This window comes from Marmota marmota, unplaced genomic scaffold (assembly GCF_001458135.2).
Source record: "Marmota marmota marmota unplaced genomic scaffold, marMar, whole genome shotgun sequence".
NCBI lineage: Eukaryota > Metazoa > Chordata > Mammalia > Rodentia > Sciuridae > Marmota > Marmota marmota.
Genome location: NW_026000076.1, coordinates 2,069,444 through 2,087,142, shown reverse-complemented (window position 1 = coordinate 2,087,142; position 17,699 = coordinate 2,069,444). Strand labels below are relative to the sequence as shown.

Below are 17,699 nucleotides of genomic sequence, written 5' to 3'. Positions count from 1 at the left end.
TTCTGTGTTTGTCTATATTTTTACTTTTCCCACTGATATGTATACGTTCTTATAGTTTTGCATTGCTATTTGTGATTATTTGTTTTAATTTGAAGAATTTTCTTTTATGTTTCTTGTAAAGCAGAATTAATGGTAACAAACTCCTTCAGTATTGTTTATCTGGAGAAGTATCTATATAAAATAATATTCTCTTGATGTTTTCAAAACTGTTGTCTTTGACTTTGAACAATTTAGTTATGTCAGTATAAACTTCTTTGTATTTAATCCTATTTTGTGACTACTGATCTTAATTAACTTAAATGTCTATTTTCTTCCTCAAATTTGGGAAGTTTTCAGCCATTAATATTCTGGAAATCCATGTTCTTCCCATTCCTTCCTCTCTCTTGTTCAAGAAGCCTTTCTTTACGCTTTTTTTTTTTTTTGGCTACTGTGAATAGATAATTTCAAATGCCCTGTCTTGGATTTTAATAATTATTTCTCTTACTTGATTAAGCCTACTCTTGAAGCTATTACATTTTTCCATTCAGTCATTATTATTTAGTTCTAAGATTTCTGGAGGGTTTTTTTTTCCTTGCCTTTGTTTTTATTTTATACATATTGTTTTTCTTGATATCTAGTTGTCTGTCCTCTTGATGTTCAATGAGCTTTATTTAGACTATTATTCTGAATTATTTGTCAGGTAGTTTGTAGATGTCCATTTCTTTAGAGTGAGTTACTAGAGATTTATTAGTTTCCTTTGGTGATATCATATTTCCCTGATTTTTCATCCTTCTTGCTTTCATAGCTGCACATTTGAGAAAGTGATCATCTACTTTTAGTCTTTACAAGTTGGCTTCCAAGGGAAAGTCTTCATGAGTCAGCTGTCATGGAATTCTAGTCAGGTCAACTTGTAACATCTACAGGTGGGGCCAGTGTCCAGGGTTTGATTTTAGGCAAATCTCAAAGACATTCGGTATGGTTTGGCAAGGCCATCAGGAAGGGCTTCCCATTAAGATACAATTGGCAGAAGCTGCTTTGTGTTAAGGCAGGGCTGCTAGCTGGACTCTGTGGTTGGGTGGGGCTGCAAGCAGGACTCCCTGGGTGAATGAATTCCCTGCCTGGGTTCCACCTTCATGCGTGGCTGTCAGGAGGGATTCTTCTGTCTGAGGAAGCCTATCATGATTGCCTTGGTTCAGTGAGATCATTGGTGTGAGTTTACATGCACCACAAGATCTGTATTCTACTCACTGTGAGCTCCATCTTATTTCCCTGTTCTTTGCTGTTAACAGGGGTTTATCCTTGGCAATTTGCGAGAGAAAGCAGAAGTGGGCTCCTTAAGCAGTGCCTCAAAATGTGGACAGTTGAATATGTGCCTTGCCCACCCTCACATTGAAAAAACTGTGTCTGACATGATCCTATTTTGGCATGGTGCTGTACCTCCTTGGAGAATCAATGATGTGGAAAAGCTGTTCTCTTACCCCTTTTAATGTGTTTTCTCAGTTTTTGTACTCCACTGGAGGTCTATAACCTCTGTGTTCTAATATTTTCACAAAGACATTCTTTCATGTTGATCATGTTAAATCAGTATTTCTGTGAGTGGGCTAGTAGTAGGATTTTCCCTGTTCTACTATTCTATCTTTCTGAAGTCACTCACAGAGTCTTCTTCCTCACAGCTTGCTGACATCATTTGTTGATATCTCTCACTAGTAAATTTTAATCTCTTGAATTATATACTACAGTGTGAAGATAAGAAAATGAGGGAGAATAACAAAGAAGTAGAGGAGGGTCTACGTGTGCATATTTTCATGCGATTATGTATGTGCTTGAGTGGCTTCTCAGAAGTAGAATACAGAGTATGTGGGTTAGGATGAAGTATGGCTGGGAACAGGGGGAGTCTATTTTTGGTGGCTTCTTCAAGAAACATCTGAGTAAGTGGAGGAGTAATACATATATTAACAGATTAATAAATAAAGGGGTCAATTTGTTTACCAACTGAACTATAGTAACAACATTGTTTTGTATTACATTCCAGTTGTTGTATTTTAATTGTTAAGATAATGGCATGTCGACTACTACTCCCAACCTCTATTTCATACAATTCAAAGGGTCTGTTCAAAGGATAAAATAGAGAATTTTATGAAATTGCTTTAACTTAAGACTTCCTCCCAAAATAAAAAATAGCATGTTGACAAATTTTTTAAAGTGTCAATCAAGAAGGTAATGATTGCCATATTCAGAGGACTTGGGGCAAAGGTGGTGACACTGCTGACAAGATGTCAATGACCAGAGTCAGAAAAGCCTGGTGACCAGCACAGGGTGGTGCCTGACAGCAAATCCATGTAACACAAAGGAGTCTATATGATCAAAGAAAGAATGATGAAGGTAAATAAAAGAAGCTGACATTTAAGAAAGGTGACAGCAGTGATGTTAAATATTAAGACTTGAAATAAAAAGCTCAAAATTGTAAGTCAACAACATACTAGCCAACACCTGCCTTTGTGTTAAATGATTAACTCTTGTATTTCTGGAAGAAGTCTCTGAAATAGGCTAAGGTGAGGACAGGACTCAGGGGAAAGACCTGTGTACATTAAAACAGGTTTAAAAAATCCCTATTGTAAAGGAGGGTTGTGAAAATCAAATGAGCAAGATAACAAAGTACTAAAGTGCTTATGTCCATCCTTCCATTTTTATGTTAACTCTACCCCACCATTAAGCACCAGATCTTTTGGCAGTCCAAGTAATCTATCACCAATGGGACAAGTGATTCTATTCAGTTGGTTTCCTTAACCCTGTGTCCCCATAACCTAAAATATTTCAAAACATATCTATTTCTTCAACTGCATCTATCAAGTGTTTAGTTATTTCAGGTGTTTTAATGGTTAAACTTCAACCATGCAGTAAGCACTATTCTAGGCACTGGGGATAGCAGAGAGAACAACAATGACAAATAAGACTTGTACTACAGACCCTGGGCATATTATCTGGCACAGAATAACTGGTCTGTGGGAAATGATTTCAAATGAAACAAGGAAACAAGGTAAATTTTGAGAACTGTGTGCATGTATTACAAAACGTCTAATACTATCTCCATTCAGAAGTAGAATTTTGTTTACTGGCAGATTTATCTAAGTATTGTATTTTCCACTTGCTCAGTTAGAACTCAAACAAAGATGAATTAGTATGGTATAATAAAGAAGAGTAAAGAAAAGTAGGGCTGAGAATTGAAAACCTTAGGTTTTAGCTCTGACATTACTATTACCTAGTTCCAATACCTTATAAAAGGCAATACATCTTCATCTTTTATTGACCTTTATCACTCTTGCTTTGAACATAAGGAAATGCAATTACTCTTCCCCCACCACTCCTGCTTTGGAAGTTATTCCTGACTTTATCTCTTTGAGTACCTTTGACATCCTTCCTAAAACCCTTTCAGATAATTATATTATTGTTCTATTCTCCTGAGTTAATTCTTATACTACTTATTGCTTATTCTTTTAACATCTGCATCTCATCTTAACTCATTTATTCAGTGGTTGAATTAAATAATCTCCATGGTCATATCCATCTCAACTAAATTAAGTACAGTGTTTCCAATTTGTAAGATAGGAAAAATGATAATCCAAAGGCAAAATTTAATTCGAGTGCTAAACACCTAAAATTAATCAGTACATAATGGTTATTGAATAAATTAAGTTCTTTATTTTTAACTTAGATTATTTGGGTTTTAGAACCATACAAAATTGTAATGTCTAATATTTCCTTAGATGAAAATAATGATACTCAAGGTAATGTATTGGTTACTTTAAAAGCTATAAGTCATTGAGCTGGAAATTCTACTGTGATTACATTGTTCTGTCTCAGAGCCATAGTGAGAAACCCAGAAAGGCAACACAAAGTCAGGACCCAGAGTCAGACTCTCGACTTTCAGGCTTCCATTACACTACACAATACTGGATTTTTTTTTTCTTAAATCTGGTCCTTTACAACTTAAGACTATAATTTAATTTACTAAATCACTAAATGCAGAGGAACAAAGCTCTGGTCAAAATTATGAATTAGGATACTTTGCATCTGGATTTTTCTCAGCAAGCTAATGGTTCTCTGTGCTTTGTTTCACTGTGATTTGTCATTAACTCCAAGCCCTAGGCATCAGAGCATGGGATGCACAGCATTTATAGTCCATTTGGACCTAGTGACATTGCGATGGCTACTTCTTCCATACACCATCAAGATACACTGAAGTCCCCTGTGGCATGGATCAGATTTTTCAGATCTGATTATTATTTCTGCCCATTCTAATCTTGAGTTATCTCTGCCTGAAGTAGCAATCTACTGCTGTATTGGTAAGGAAATATTCTGCTTTTATAGAGACAATTTTATTTTAAATTACTTTTCAGGTCAAATACTGCCATTTAATAAAAGTTTGGGACCCTATACAAAGTCAATAAAAGGCATTAAAATTACTTATTAGTCATGGTACTTTCTTTCCCTATCACCAACCAGATAGTTTTGTTTGATAGCTCTATTAGGTACAGGCTCATTCCTCATTTTTTCCTTGATTTCCTTTTATAACAATATAGATGTATTAAAAAGCAAATCCCTTCATACTCAAAAAGCTGCACATTATTACAAATAGAATTTTTAATAGAAAAGTGTCAAGTTGCTGATGCATCATAATTATTTTAAAACATTAGCTAGGGAACACACCACAAATTAACCTGAATATATTATCACAGAGGTAAATTCTATAGCCATTGCTGTAGAATTTATTATATGTTTATTTATAAGCAGCTGAAATGGAATTCATTTTTCAATGACTGTAAGCAAATCCAACTTTACTACTTGCCATTGCAAGGGATAAAAATGAGATGACATGCATTTCCAATACTAGTTAAGTCTAAAGTCTCAGTTTCCAATGAGACTGGACTAAAGTCATCTTGACACTGTGATCTTGACGAAGTGGAAAACTTGGTATGGAAACAGCATTTAGCCATGACATACTTCAATATTATTTTTTGGAGGCTATTACTGTCTCAAACAGAATCCATTATGATTTAAAACTGTCTTTTTATTGATATTCTTTGTTTTTCAACCTGACAGTGGCCAATGATTTATATCAATCTTCTCTTAACATAAGAATTAAAGAGTTTGCAATATATCTTAAATTGAAGGACACTTTTTCAATAAGTCTCAAGATTTTAATACAGCTGTCATTTCAAAAGCCTTACCTCTTCTCAGTTGGAAAGGGTTTAGAGAAGAAGTCAGCTCAGTTGATAAGATTGTTTTTATCTGAAGCAGTGGAGGATTCAAAAATTAGTATGACATATCGATGATGCCTTTTTTTAAAAGACATTTTTATTCTTTAAGTGCAAAAACACTGCAGTCAGCTGTCAATCATTAACCACAAAATGAAGTCCTTTGCCTGGCCAGGATATTTGCAACTATACCAATGCTGGTAAACTAACCACCAAATTATAGCCTTTTCTCCTGCCTCACCCAGATTTCACAGGGGCTGCACACCCAAATAAATGCCTCTTGGCTACCCATTCATCTAACAGCTGGAAAGATGACACTTGACATTTGGAAACTTTCCTGTGAAGATTGCTGCAAGGCTTTCCCATTAGCTTCCTGGTGAGACTGTAAGGTCGAATAAGCTGCCTCAAAACCTGCAAAGGGTAACGGAAATACTCTAATATTAAGCCTGTGCAATTTAAATTTCTAATTCTCAAATCATAGTTCTTCAGATATTGTAGAAATCACTGGTATATGTCAGGGCAAAATAATGCCTTTGAAGATGTGGAATTAAAGTGATATTTTAGGCAATGAAAATGATAACAAGTGTCTTTTATTCAAGTTGGGACAGAAGATCTTCCAAGTAACAGACACTTGGACATAGATAAGTTCTTTCAATTTCATCTTCTGAATCCCTACCATGTTTTTAGCAACTTCTCATTTTGGTCCAGAACAGAAATCTTTAATATGATGCACAATTCTTAATATTCTTTAGTTTTTATTATCCTCTCACAAAACTAGTAAGTTAGCTTTAAAATTCTTCCAATCCAGCACTGTAGGTCCATTTTGAGAATCAATGAGCCTAATATAAAGCTAAATTAGTAAGTATGATATTATGAAGGAAATATTGTGATCATATAAATCTTTCTGCCTTTTAAAGAGCCCAAATGAGGAAGTTTTAATAACTCGAGTATTCATTAAAGATTTTCGAGCGATAAGAGTCCTTATAGAATCTCAAACCCTAAAAATGGGAAAAAAGTAAAGGTTGAGTTTTTTATATAAATACACATAATTCAATTACCTTTCATAGCACTAAACTTTTTGCACTGTACTCAATTTTTCATTCTCTACCTTCATAGTGTCTTTATAATTGTTCTTATCTGTTAACTAAGAATTTCTTAAGTGAAAGAATGACAAGAAAGAACAGGCCTCCCTAAATATTCACATATGTCCAAACACACAGGAAAATAATATTATAATTAAAAAGGAAAATGAAACATTAAAAGATATTTGCAGAAGATCACTGAAGAAACAGAAGACATGAATGATATAACTCAATTTTGAATTAGTCATCATCTGAGTATGTAATCACTTTTTAAAAGTCAATTTACGAGGGCTGAATTGTACCTCATTAGCAAAAATGACAGGTAAAGATTATTATGGATACGCTTGTCATGGCCCCAAATCACAAACCAACACCAGCATAGACCTAGTTTTCCCTTACCATTCCATCAACAAATCCATGAAAAGGATTAGCTCACAGGAAGAAGGTGGAATACTTAGAAATGACTGGAATCTTTCTCTTCAAAATAAAATCACAACTACCATTTTGTACCCACTCTACTGTAGGTCTATGGCATAAATTTGTCTCTGTGTGGTACTGAAATCACAAATTCTTTTCACATAGCCTATTGAACTGCCATCAGAGGGTAATGACTTTCTGTCACTTTTGACCTGGGGCAGATTTGAACCAGTGACCAAGAGGTTAAAGGCTCTGTATCTCATTACCAATCCCCTGAGATACCTAGTTTCCTCAACAACTAGTGATTCTTTTATGTCTGAATCAAACAAGAAGAAAATACACAAAAACCTCAAGCACTAGAAAAGCAGGTTGATGGTGCATGGAAATTATGATATATTGAAGAACTTTAAACACCTATTTCAAAATATGCCCATATACTACATACAACTGAGAAGAATCATGATAACTGATAAAGAACTTCCTTATCACCTTCATTAGCATATCATATAAGCATCACTGTTAGGCTCAAAAACATTGTAGAAAGCTAAAACTGAAGTCACCTGTGCTTGGTGAGCTGACAGGGCTAAAAATGATTCCTCAGATCTAGTAAGATGCCAGAATATTTATGTATGTTTCTTGTGTGTCCTAAGATAATTATGCTATGAAAATCAGTCATAAATAGTCATGGGGGGTTGGGGGGTTAACAAATTAGAGAGAATAATATAGATTCATAAATGAAATAATAAAAACAGTATCAGACACCTTAGCATGGATACTTACTATAGAAATATAGCATATTTGAGTAAAGGATAAAATTTGTAGAAGAACAAAAAAAGTATCATTTAAGAATGTGCATATATGCATATTTTTGTACATAATAGAAACATTAAACCTAAACTAATAATTTTGTTATTGAAAGCTAATGTCAAATTCTGGCTGCTAGTAAAGAAAATTCTATAATCATTCAACTTCACTATTCTGTAAGTAAGTAGTCAATGACTCCTAAAGTCACTGTGCACATAGTTTACTAAAACTTTTTTAAAAATGCTTAAAGCCCCAATGCCTCCATCCTTACACTTTGTATTTTTCTACAAATATTTGATTTTCATGGAATGGATTTCACCCAGAAAAAAATATGGCTTCTTTTCCTTTTCCATTCCTATCCATCTTTTTATAAAGGCTCTATATGAATTCTTTCCTTTATTTGAATTTCTTCCTCTATGTATTGATTCTGTGTATATTCTTCCACTAATAAGACTTGTCTTTTGTCTCTTGATATTTATATTTCTACCTCTACAGCTGCTTTCATTGCAGCAACATGTAAATTTAGTTGACCTTTCCACTGCTGGTAATAAATATTGTGGTTTCATAACATTGCTTCTAAAAGATAGGGAATTTAAACCAGCATTCTTAATAAAATACTGATATAACCAAAGGATCATCTCCTGATGCAATCAAACCAATGAGTTTGGAGATTATTATTTCCATATAGATCAAACTTACTTGACAAAAATGCTCCAGGTTTATAAGAGCTCCTTCTCAGAACTACTGTGTCTACTCCTGAGAAAATGAGCTCCTGGTCGGGGATTAGAATTTGGAAGAATTTAGCTTGTTTTCTGTCTCCTTTTTGTTTTCTGTGGGAGGACATCACATGACAAAATATACAGTTCTTTTCTACACTTTTTTTGTAAACAAATCTTTTTATATGTTAATACCAGGAGAAAATAAGTGCCCAGACATCTGAATGATGTGTTTTTGTATATTAATAACATTTGATATTAACTCTTCAGTTTGGCACCTTTGTTAAGAAGAACCTGAGGTCCTTTACAGATCCTTAGCCAATTTGATTGTACCTAAGACTAACTAGACTAAGTCCTTCTCTCCTTTTCCTCTGGGAATTCCAAAGGATAGCCAATGAATGTGGAATGCTTAAAATCAGAAAAGCCCCATGTGACTACAAACGTTTTACTCCCACCATTGAGTAGTGTGCTTATCATGAGTTAGTTGTAGATTCCGTACTTTATATGTGTTGAATATATACGTAAATAAATATTACATAAATTAATGAGTCATGTGAATGTGAAAACATACAGGATTGAGCCTATGAAACCTAAGTTGAATATGTTCAAAAGATAAAGAGAAGTTAACAACAACAACAAAAATTGCTGTCAATTTTAGTGTGCACTAAACAATTGAATTGACTGCACAACAACCATTTGGAAATCCAGAAAATTGCTTTGTGTGTTCTTTGAAGGTCTTGATCCACTTTTCAAAACAAAAATAGAAATTGCAAACAACACATTACAGATAGGTATAGTCAAGATACACAATAGAACACCAACTATTTTATTCAAAAGACCTTGGCCCTCCGTTTAAATAAAAAGGAAAATGAAAATTTATCTACATGCTTTAAATCAAAATGCTAAGCTTAACAAATATACAGATCCTTTACAAAATCACTACCTTAACTTTTTCTTAATAACCAACTAATTATTGAGTTTGTTTCATAGGATAACAGAACTTTTATGTACTTTGGTGTCTTTAAATGAATGTTCTGGATTTGTCCAATTTATATTATTAATGAATGTCCTGGATTTACCTATATAATTAAAGTGCCTTATTTTTACCCTCAATTAACAATTTGATTTAGGTCTTTAATCATACAGCTAATTTTACCTCTATTTGCTTCCTTTGGAAGTTAGAAGATGTGGTATGTTCATATTCTTAAATTTTCTTTGTCCATTTAATCATTCTAGTTAAGGTATATTTTTAACCAGAATAAGTTACATGCAGAATCAGGCCATCACCAATCACAATCTTCTAATTTCTCCAGAGAAACTCTCAAAGTTCTAATGCATTATTACATTTTTAAATTTTAATACATGCACAATGTAGGGGAAGATGTCAAGGACTGCTACTAATTGGCAAGAAGACTAAGAATCCAGAGCTCAATAGTCCCAGGGAAACAGTTCAGTAAAAAGGATAATAATAGACATGTGTGGGTTCAAATCCTGGTGACTTTGCTGACAAGACCCTGACCTCACACAGGTGTAACCATTTTAGGCCTTATTTTTAAAACTGTGAAATATAAAGAAGGATATCCACTCTACATAGCATTGCAATTAAAATAAAATACAATGTACAACAGAGGCTAAACAAATCATAGCTGTAATTACAACTGACAAGTGAATATACAAGGTTATGTATATACAAGGTTATGTTCTGAAGAAGACAAAAATAAGGTATCACTTCTTTCATGAGCCTTCTCCAATAATTTTAGTCAATGTTGGTCTCAGGTCCTTGGCAACCTTTAACATTTTTAAAATTTATTTTTTTTAGTTGTGGAGGGATAGTATATATAGACATAGATAGATAGTATATATATATATATGTGTGTGTATATATATATATATATATATATATACTATATAAACTATATAACTATATAAATATAATTATATATATATATACACACACACTCTATATTTATTTATTTGTTTGTTTATTTATATGTGGTGCTGAGGCTGGAACCCAGTGCCTCTTATGTGCTAGGCAAGTGCTCTATCACTGAGCTAAAGTCCCAGCCCCAACCTTTAACATTTATTGGTTAGGTAAATTTAATTTTTCATCACACCATAACATGTATTTCTCTGTCATTTTCCAAAGGATAATCGTTGAATTCAAACATCAGTATTAAACTCCTTAAGAGGAAGAAAAGGTTGATGGTTAGATGTTGCTAATTTTTTTGCTAATACAGAGCTTCTATGTATCCATCTATCTAAACAATACATGTACATATACTCACGCACACAGTAGTTAAATAAATAGACCCATTAGACATATACAAGATAAATGTTCACATAAATTTTAAAATTTATGGAATTTTTTTATTTAGCTATGGTCATCTTTCAGTTACATACTTTTTCTACTGTCAAACTTATCCTTAATATTCAGAAATACTTATTCAAGTGATAGGAAAAACTCATATATGCGTACACTATACCAATATCATATAACTAAATGTTATTAAGGCAAAATCATATGGGATCACTTATAGTACATGTAATTTAAAGAAAAATAAGTAAATTGTTTTTTTAAATACCTTTATTTTATTTATTTATATGTGGTGCAGAGGATTGAACCCAGTACCTCATGTGTGCTAGGCAAGCACTCTACCACTGAGTTACAATCCCAGCCCTGTAAATTTGTTTTTAATAATGTATTTTATTATCTTAAAATGTTTCATGTATTGAAGAAGAAGGAAAAAGAAGGTAAGTGCCTTCATACACTATGAGCTTTGACAGATTTTAACATATGGTATATTTATGTCAGTATTTTTTCAAAATTATTCTATTTTGATTTATTATTTTAGTAATATAAAATAACAATTTGTGAAGGAAAAGTTGACAAATTGGAAAATATTTTTCCCACAATAATAGCAGATCTAACGCTATCAATTCAGCATAGAAATGATTTGAACATATAACATAACTCAAATTAAAATTATGAACTAGTTATACTCATCCTGTTGTAGCCTCAGTATAATTATACATCTTTACTATGATTTTCCTACACATTCCCTATGTTCAGGGTCTCTTCCTGGACCATGTCTTTTGGTGAAATCAAAAGAAGCAGGTGCACAGGTGCAAGGTCTATGGAGCAAGCAAAGAGCACCTTGGTGACAATTCTTAAGGAAGGTACTCTTTCTTTGAATAGCAGCAGCACCACTGAAAGTCCCACTGTCTGTTGAGTGGAGCATGGTCTGGATTTCAGCCAGCTGGGACCTTTGTCTGGGTCCTCCTTGGGCAGTGAGCATCCTATAAAATCTCATCCAGCAGCTCTCTTTAAGTTTTAGCAATTCTCATCACTAATTACTTCTAAATTTTGTTCTTTATTTGTACTGTAGTTTTCGTGAAGCCTTTGTTGATTCCACATCATGAGACCCACATCCAAAATGATAATTAGCTCTTCCAGGCTAACTCTGTACCTTTACCATTTTGATGATTCTGTTTATATTGTATTAGACCTATATTTGCACAACTGATTTCTTTACTAGTCTGTAACATCTTTAATGCCAAGTGTCATGTTTTAATTCACATTTACAAACCTAGTAATTTGTTCTATTGATAAAAGACAACACTTTAGATATTTTTTAAATTAAAGTTGTAAGTGAATCCATGTATGGATGACATCATGGACAGAGTGATAGATGAATGATTTATGGATGAATAATTGAATGGCTAGACAACATGCTTTTATTATTACCTGAAATAGCCTGTTTCAGTTTTCATCTGTTAAGATCCTAAACTTTGGGTTTCTATTTCATTATTTTTTGGGGGGTAGAGGAGAGTACTAGGGATTGAACTCAGGGGCACTCAGTCCCTGAGCCACATCCCCAGCCTTATTTTGTATTTTATTTAAAGACAGGGTCTCACTGAGTTACTTAGAACCTTGCTTTAGCTGAGGCTGGCTTTGAACTCGAAATCTTGCCACAGCTCCAGAGCTGCTGGGATTAAAGGCATGTACCACCACGCCTGGCTATTTCATAATTTAAAAAATAATCTTAATAATTTTTCTGATCATATTTTAATCTAAAGGAAATTATCTTTAAATAAACTACAATAATAAAACCAACAAACAAATATTTATAAATTAGGCACATAATCTTCCCCATAACCCAATAAGATAGCAACTCTAATTAACATTGCTTATTTATTAATATATCACTTATTTACTCCTGAGAAGATCATGCCCTAGAGGGACAAAGTAACTTGCCCAAGGTCACACAGTTTGACAATATTAGCAGTGGTTCTGAAATCTGGTCTTTAATTTATAGTCACTATAATATACCTCTCCTCATTAATTCATTTTGGTACCCTCACAATGTCAAGTGTTGGGCCCAACAGCTGGTACTCAATAAGTGGTAATTGAGTAAATTAACTAATGAAATTTAAGTGAAGCTCTCTTCAGACAACTATGGGAATTATTGAAATACCTACGTGGATGTCTTTAAATAATCACATTTATCTAAAAAGCATATTAAAAAGAAATTCTAAGCACCCAATTGCAGTGATTGCATGCATTAATTCATGTTATAATGTGTGCATTAATTCATTCTTAAAAATATACTATCTAACGTTACATTTTCCCCAAAACATACTGATGTAAAATATAAGAGTATTATAAGCCTTCATTCACAAATGCACTTCATAAATTATAAAAGTTTTTCCTAATGAATACATTTGTAAGAAAATACTATTTGTAATGTTACTAAGCTATCATATAACAAACCCATTAGTTTTAACTCCTACTTAAATTTATTTAAAGTGAATTCTTGCTCTGCATATTTTTCCTATTTAATACTTGAATACATTCTTATTTTGAGGACATAACAATAACAAGTGTGGTCACTGGCTTATGTAGAGACAGATCAGTATGCAGGCTTCATTCAAGAGTCACACTAGGAAGTTGGTGTTACACACTACTTGGAAGAGGAAGCAGAGCAAACCCAGAAGATAAGTAAGGTCCAGCTAGGTGTTGGGTGGAGCAGGTAAAAGGCTCAGATCCAAGGCAAATCTTGATTTGCTGGGCGAAACTGAAAGTGGCATCACAAGCTGAGGAGTTTGGGCTTCATCCTGAGTGGAAAGGGGGAGCCACTGAAGGATCTTCAATGAAGAAATTATGATCATGTTTTATTCTTAAAAGATGGCCTGGCTGAAGGGTGGGGACATTGCACTGAACAGTGGACAAAGTGGAGGTACTTTCATGAGAGACAATGGAGACCAGAACTACATAATGACATTGTAGATAGAGAAAAGTCCCGCCTTGTCTCTGTGTTCCCTTCTTGCCTTACAGCTGCTTAGCACTTTGAATCTAACATCCTGGCAGGAAGGTGAAAGTGTTGATTCTATTTAACAGAGATTTTCACCTACCTTCCATCTCTACTGGATTTTAAAATGTAATCCAATGCTTAGTTTTACAAATATTAATCCTTCTGCCAAATCACAAACAGTTATTGACCATCTATTTTTTAATTTTATATTTCAAACATTGGCATCTCTTGCAACATGTATTTTTAAAGCATGTGCATGTTTTTCTTCATCAGACTAAGAGTTTATTTTCTTTCATAAGTGGAAGCTAAGTAAAATGCTGGTTCTTTTTTGTTTTGTTTTTTCAGTGCACATTTATCAGATTCAGGGAAGTTAAAACATAACAATGAACTCAAAAGAAAAGCTCCATTAAGAATCCTTTAATGTTAAAGAAAAGTTGACTGGAATATGCAATAGTGATGACTAGAGGCTGGGAAGAGTAAGGGTGAGGGGGAAGACTCGGGGGTGAGATAATAGGTACCCAAACACTGTCAGATCAAGTAATAAGTTCTACTAATCTATACACATCACAGTGGGGGAAGTAAAGTTCACAAGGATATATTTATGAGAAACTGGAAGACAGGAGTTTGAAGGCTCCAAACATTTAACGATAAGATGGAAACATTAAGTATCCCAATTTCATCAGTACATATTGTATACATGTGTTGAAATATTAACTCTGTACTTCATAAATAGGCATAATTATTAGATGTTAATAAAAAATTTTTGAAGTGCCTAAGAAGATAAATGTGTTAACTATCTTGATTTGATCATATATACTATATACATGTATCAAATTATTTGTACAAATTTGTACAAATAAAATATTAATTTAATTTTTCTTTTAAAAAATAGAGTGTAGTGATAAAAAGAATCCATTAGAATGATAGTCATGAAACATTACAAATCTATGATCATAAAATATATTTAAGTATTCTCTATGTATTTTTATTTAAAATGTATAAACATATATAATATTTAGAAAATTAAAGCCATCATCCACTGACCCCCTATTCAATATTATCCTTTCAAATCTCCTTAGAATTTCTCCTCTCCTACCATTGTCACTCTTGTAAAGTGAATTCACACACTCACTGGGCTTCTTCCATCCTGACATAAGACTCTTTATCTCATCCCCTGATTCTACTTTCATTCCTTCAAGGAGCTAAAAGGCAGCTTATTGAAATATCTGGTAAACAAAAAGTGGTAACTACACACACACACACACACACACAAAGTAAAATAAATGTACACAAGTCTTTACAGAGATAGAATTGGCAAGATATATACAAGAAAGAAAAGAATAAAACAAAACTTAAATAGCATCTACATACAAGTGGATAGTAAGAAAAATGTATGTGCATACACACTGGTGTAAATGTTTTCAGTGTGCTTTCTTGGTAAGTACCTCTTAAGGAGACTGTCTTTTCCTACTTTCTTTCATGAAATTGTCCTATTAATATATTAATAAATGTTAAAGTTCCATTTGTTTGAAAGTTTGTTTTAATGTTAGCAAAATAAAAAGCTATCAGCCCTATGTTGATTCCCAAGTTGGTTTTCAACATTTTATTAGTTTAAGAATGCAAAGTCTAAGGACTACAAAGGTAGATTTGAATGTGGGAATCAGCAAACACGCTGGAGGTAAATCAGGTTTGGGAATACATATTTGGTTCAAAATTAGTGAATTTATAGTGTACGCAAGCATCTACATGAACACACATGAACATATCCAGTGAATTTTAAATATCAGTTAAATATGCATGTCAAGATGTCCAGATGTCCAGGTATGTGAAGATACCTGGATCATGCAAGAGAATGTTAGCTGGAGGCAGGGAATCAGGAGAGATGAGATTGAAATCCTTGAGAGCACTCTGAAAGTAACCATAGAATGAGAAAATAAAAACACAGATGATGGGCTGGGGTTGTGGGTCAGTGGCAGAGTGCATGACTCGCACATGTGAGGCACTGGGTTCAATCTTCAGAACCAAATAAAAATAAATTTAAAAAAAATAAAGATACCAAAAAAATTAAAAAAATAAAAACACAGATGATAAGTCTGGAGACAAAAAGATCAAAAGGAATCAAAACAAGGAGACCATCCACTCCCAGTAACTGTCTTTAGTTGTTTCCTTTGTGTCTGAAAGGCTGTGGAAATTGTAAAAGCACAGCGATGCTATTTGATCATTGCAAAACTGCAACCCAAACCAACTTATTTCCTTCAGCCCCCATTTATCCATTTGTTAAAACTGCATTCTTTCCCCCACCCCTATTGCCTGGACTAATTTAAGTTTTAATTTAAGTTACTTTTGAGTTTTAACTGATTTTTAGGCCATTTTTAAATTTAAGATTTGATTGCTTACTAAATCATAACTTTGTCTTTTTTCCCCCAAAACTCCCTTTATGCAATACTCATTCTTAGAACCCCACATTTCTGAGACATTATGTCCCAGTCTCAGTATCTCAAGCCCCATTCTCACAGAATAAGGTGTCAGGAGGCAGGTTAATCAAACATTAACAGGATGGTGAAAATACTACTATGCCTGGCCCTACATCACTAAGTGGCCCTGCATAAATTACAAAAGTAGAAGAAAAACCAGAATAGACAAAATAGTCTTGGCAAAGAGGAATAAGTTCAAGAAAACATGAAAGACAAAGTGCATTTTTACTTTAACATGTGGAAAACAAAAAGACAGAAGGTGGGAAGACATACTGTTAGTAGTCTTTCCTGAATATGAAAGAAAGATTAAGAATTTTATCAGCAGGACCTAGGGAGGGTGATGCACACCTGCAATCTTAGCAGTTTAGGAAGTTGAGGTGGAGGATTGCAAGTTCAAGGTCAGTCTCAGCAACTTAGCAAGACTCTAACTTAAATGAAAAATAAAAAGAACTGGGAATGTAGTTCAGTGGTAATGTACCTGTGGGTTCAATACCCAGTGCAAAAAAAAAAAAAAAAAGAGTCCAAGAATTTTGTCAACAGAAGCAAATCTTTCCAGAAAAATTTCATGCAAATGAGAGAAGTATCAACATTTAATTGAGTTATAGAGTAAAATAAAATAGAGCATTTGGTCAAAAAATAAGAGTAAGATCTAACAGTTTGGGCTTTTTGCCCCAAGACCACACTTACTGTACAAGAGTTGCTCAACTTTAACGTTTCATCATTCTTATATTTATCATTTTATCATAAAACTAAATAGTTAAAAAATTACAACTGAAATTCATAAACTGTTTTCTTTCCATTTTGGTGCACACAAATTGGGAAATGGATAGTACCTTATCTATGCCAAATGGACAACCAAATACGTTTTCTGGACTGTGCAAATCATTATGAATATAGATTCTATTTCCTATCATATTGTGTATGATCAAATTTGATAAATATAGTATCTATGTGTTTATGACATTGAAAATACTTCAAACACAGCAAGACTAATGGCCTCGTGGCATCCACAAGTAGAAAAGCATAATGGATTTTCAATCAACTACATTTCTACTTTCTAGTCTGAATTTTTAAAGTTGTATTCAAGTAAATATGTATAAACATATTTCATATATACTTATTGTATAACTTATAAACATTTTCATATAGATGAATATCAAAAATAATGAAAAAGCAACTATCCATTGGAAAAAAAAGACCCACTGAAAGTGATGACAAATGCCTACCTGTATATATTTGTGAATGTGCCAAGAAGCTTGCTTTCCATCATTCACTGACTCCACTGTAGTGTTAGCGGTACCAACAATATCACCACCTGCAAACACCCACGGTTCACTGGTTTGCATAGTTTCTGGATCTACTTCTGGGAGATCCCATCTGTTAAATTTTATAGGACTCAAGGCTTCTTTCACTAGGAAAAGAAAAAAATAGCAAAAGACAACAGGCAATGACTAATCTATGCAGCACATATTAATAATTTGAAAATTATGAAAAATTATGATTTAATTATTATTCCAGGGATTCACGCAACTGTTTTTAATGGACCATAAAAATAGAAAGTTAATGAAATATTGGAGTTAACACACTCAAAGTATACTGACTTAGCCTACTTGAAATATACCACATATGTAGAAATGAAAAACCACAGATTTGGGCAATG

At 33.4% G+C, this 17,699-nt stretch overlaps 1 protein-coding gene across 2 annotated transcripts in view; it reads right to left on the bottom strand.

Moving 5' to 3' along the window:
* Dpyd (dihydropyrimidine dehydrogenase) overlaps window positions 1-17,699 on the bottom strand; it is a 761,982-nt gene that overhangs the window by 406,056 nt on the left and 338,227 nt on the right. For both annotated transcript variants that reach the window (XM_048814504.1, XM_048814505.1), the window contains exon 11: window positions 17,266-17,450. In XM_048814504.1, the coding sequence (XP_048670461.1) occupies window positions 17,266-17,450 (185 nt within the window). The remainder of the gene's footprint in view (window positions 1-17,265; window positions 17,451-17,699) is intronic.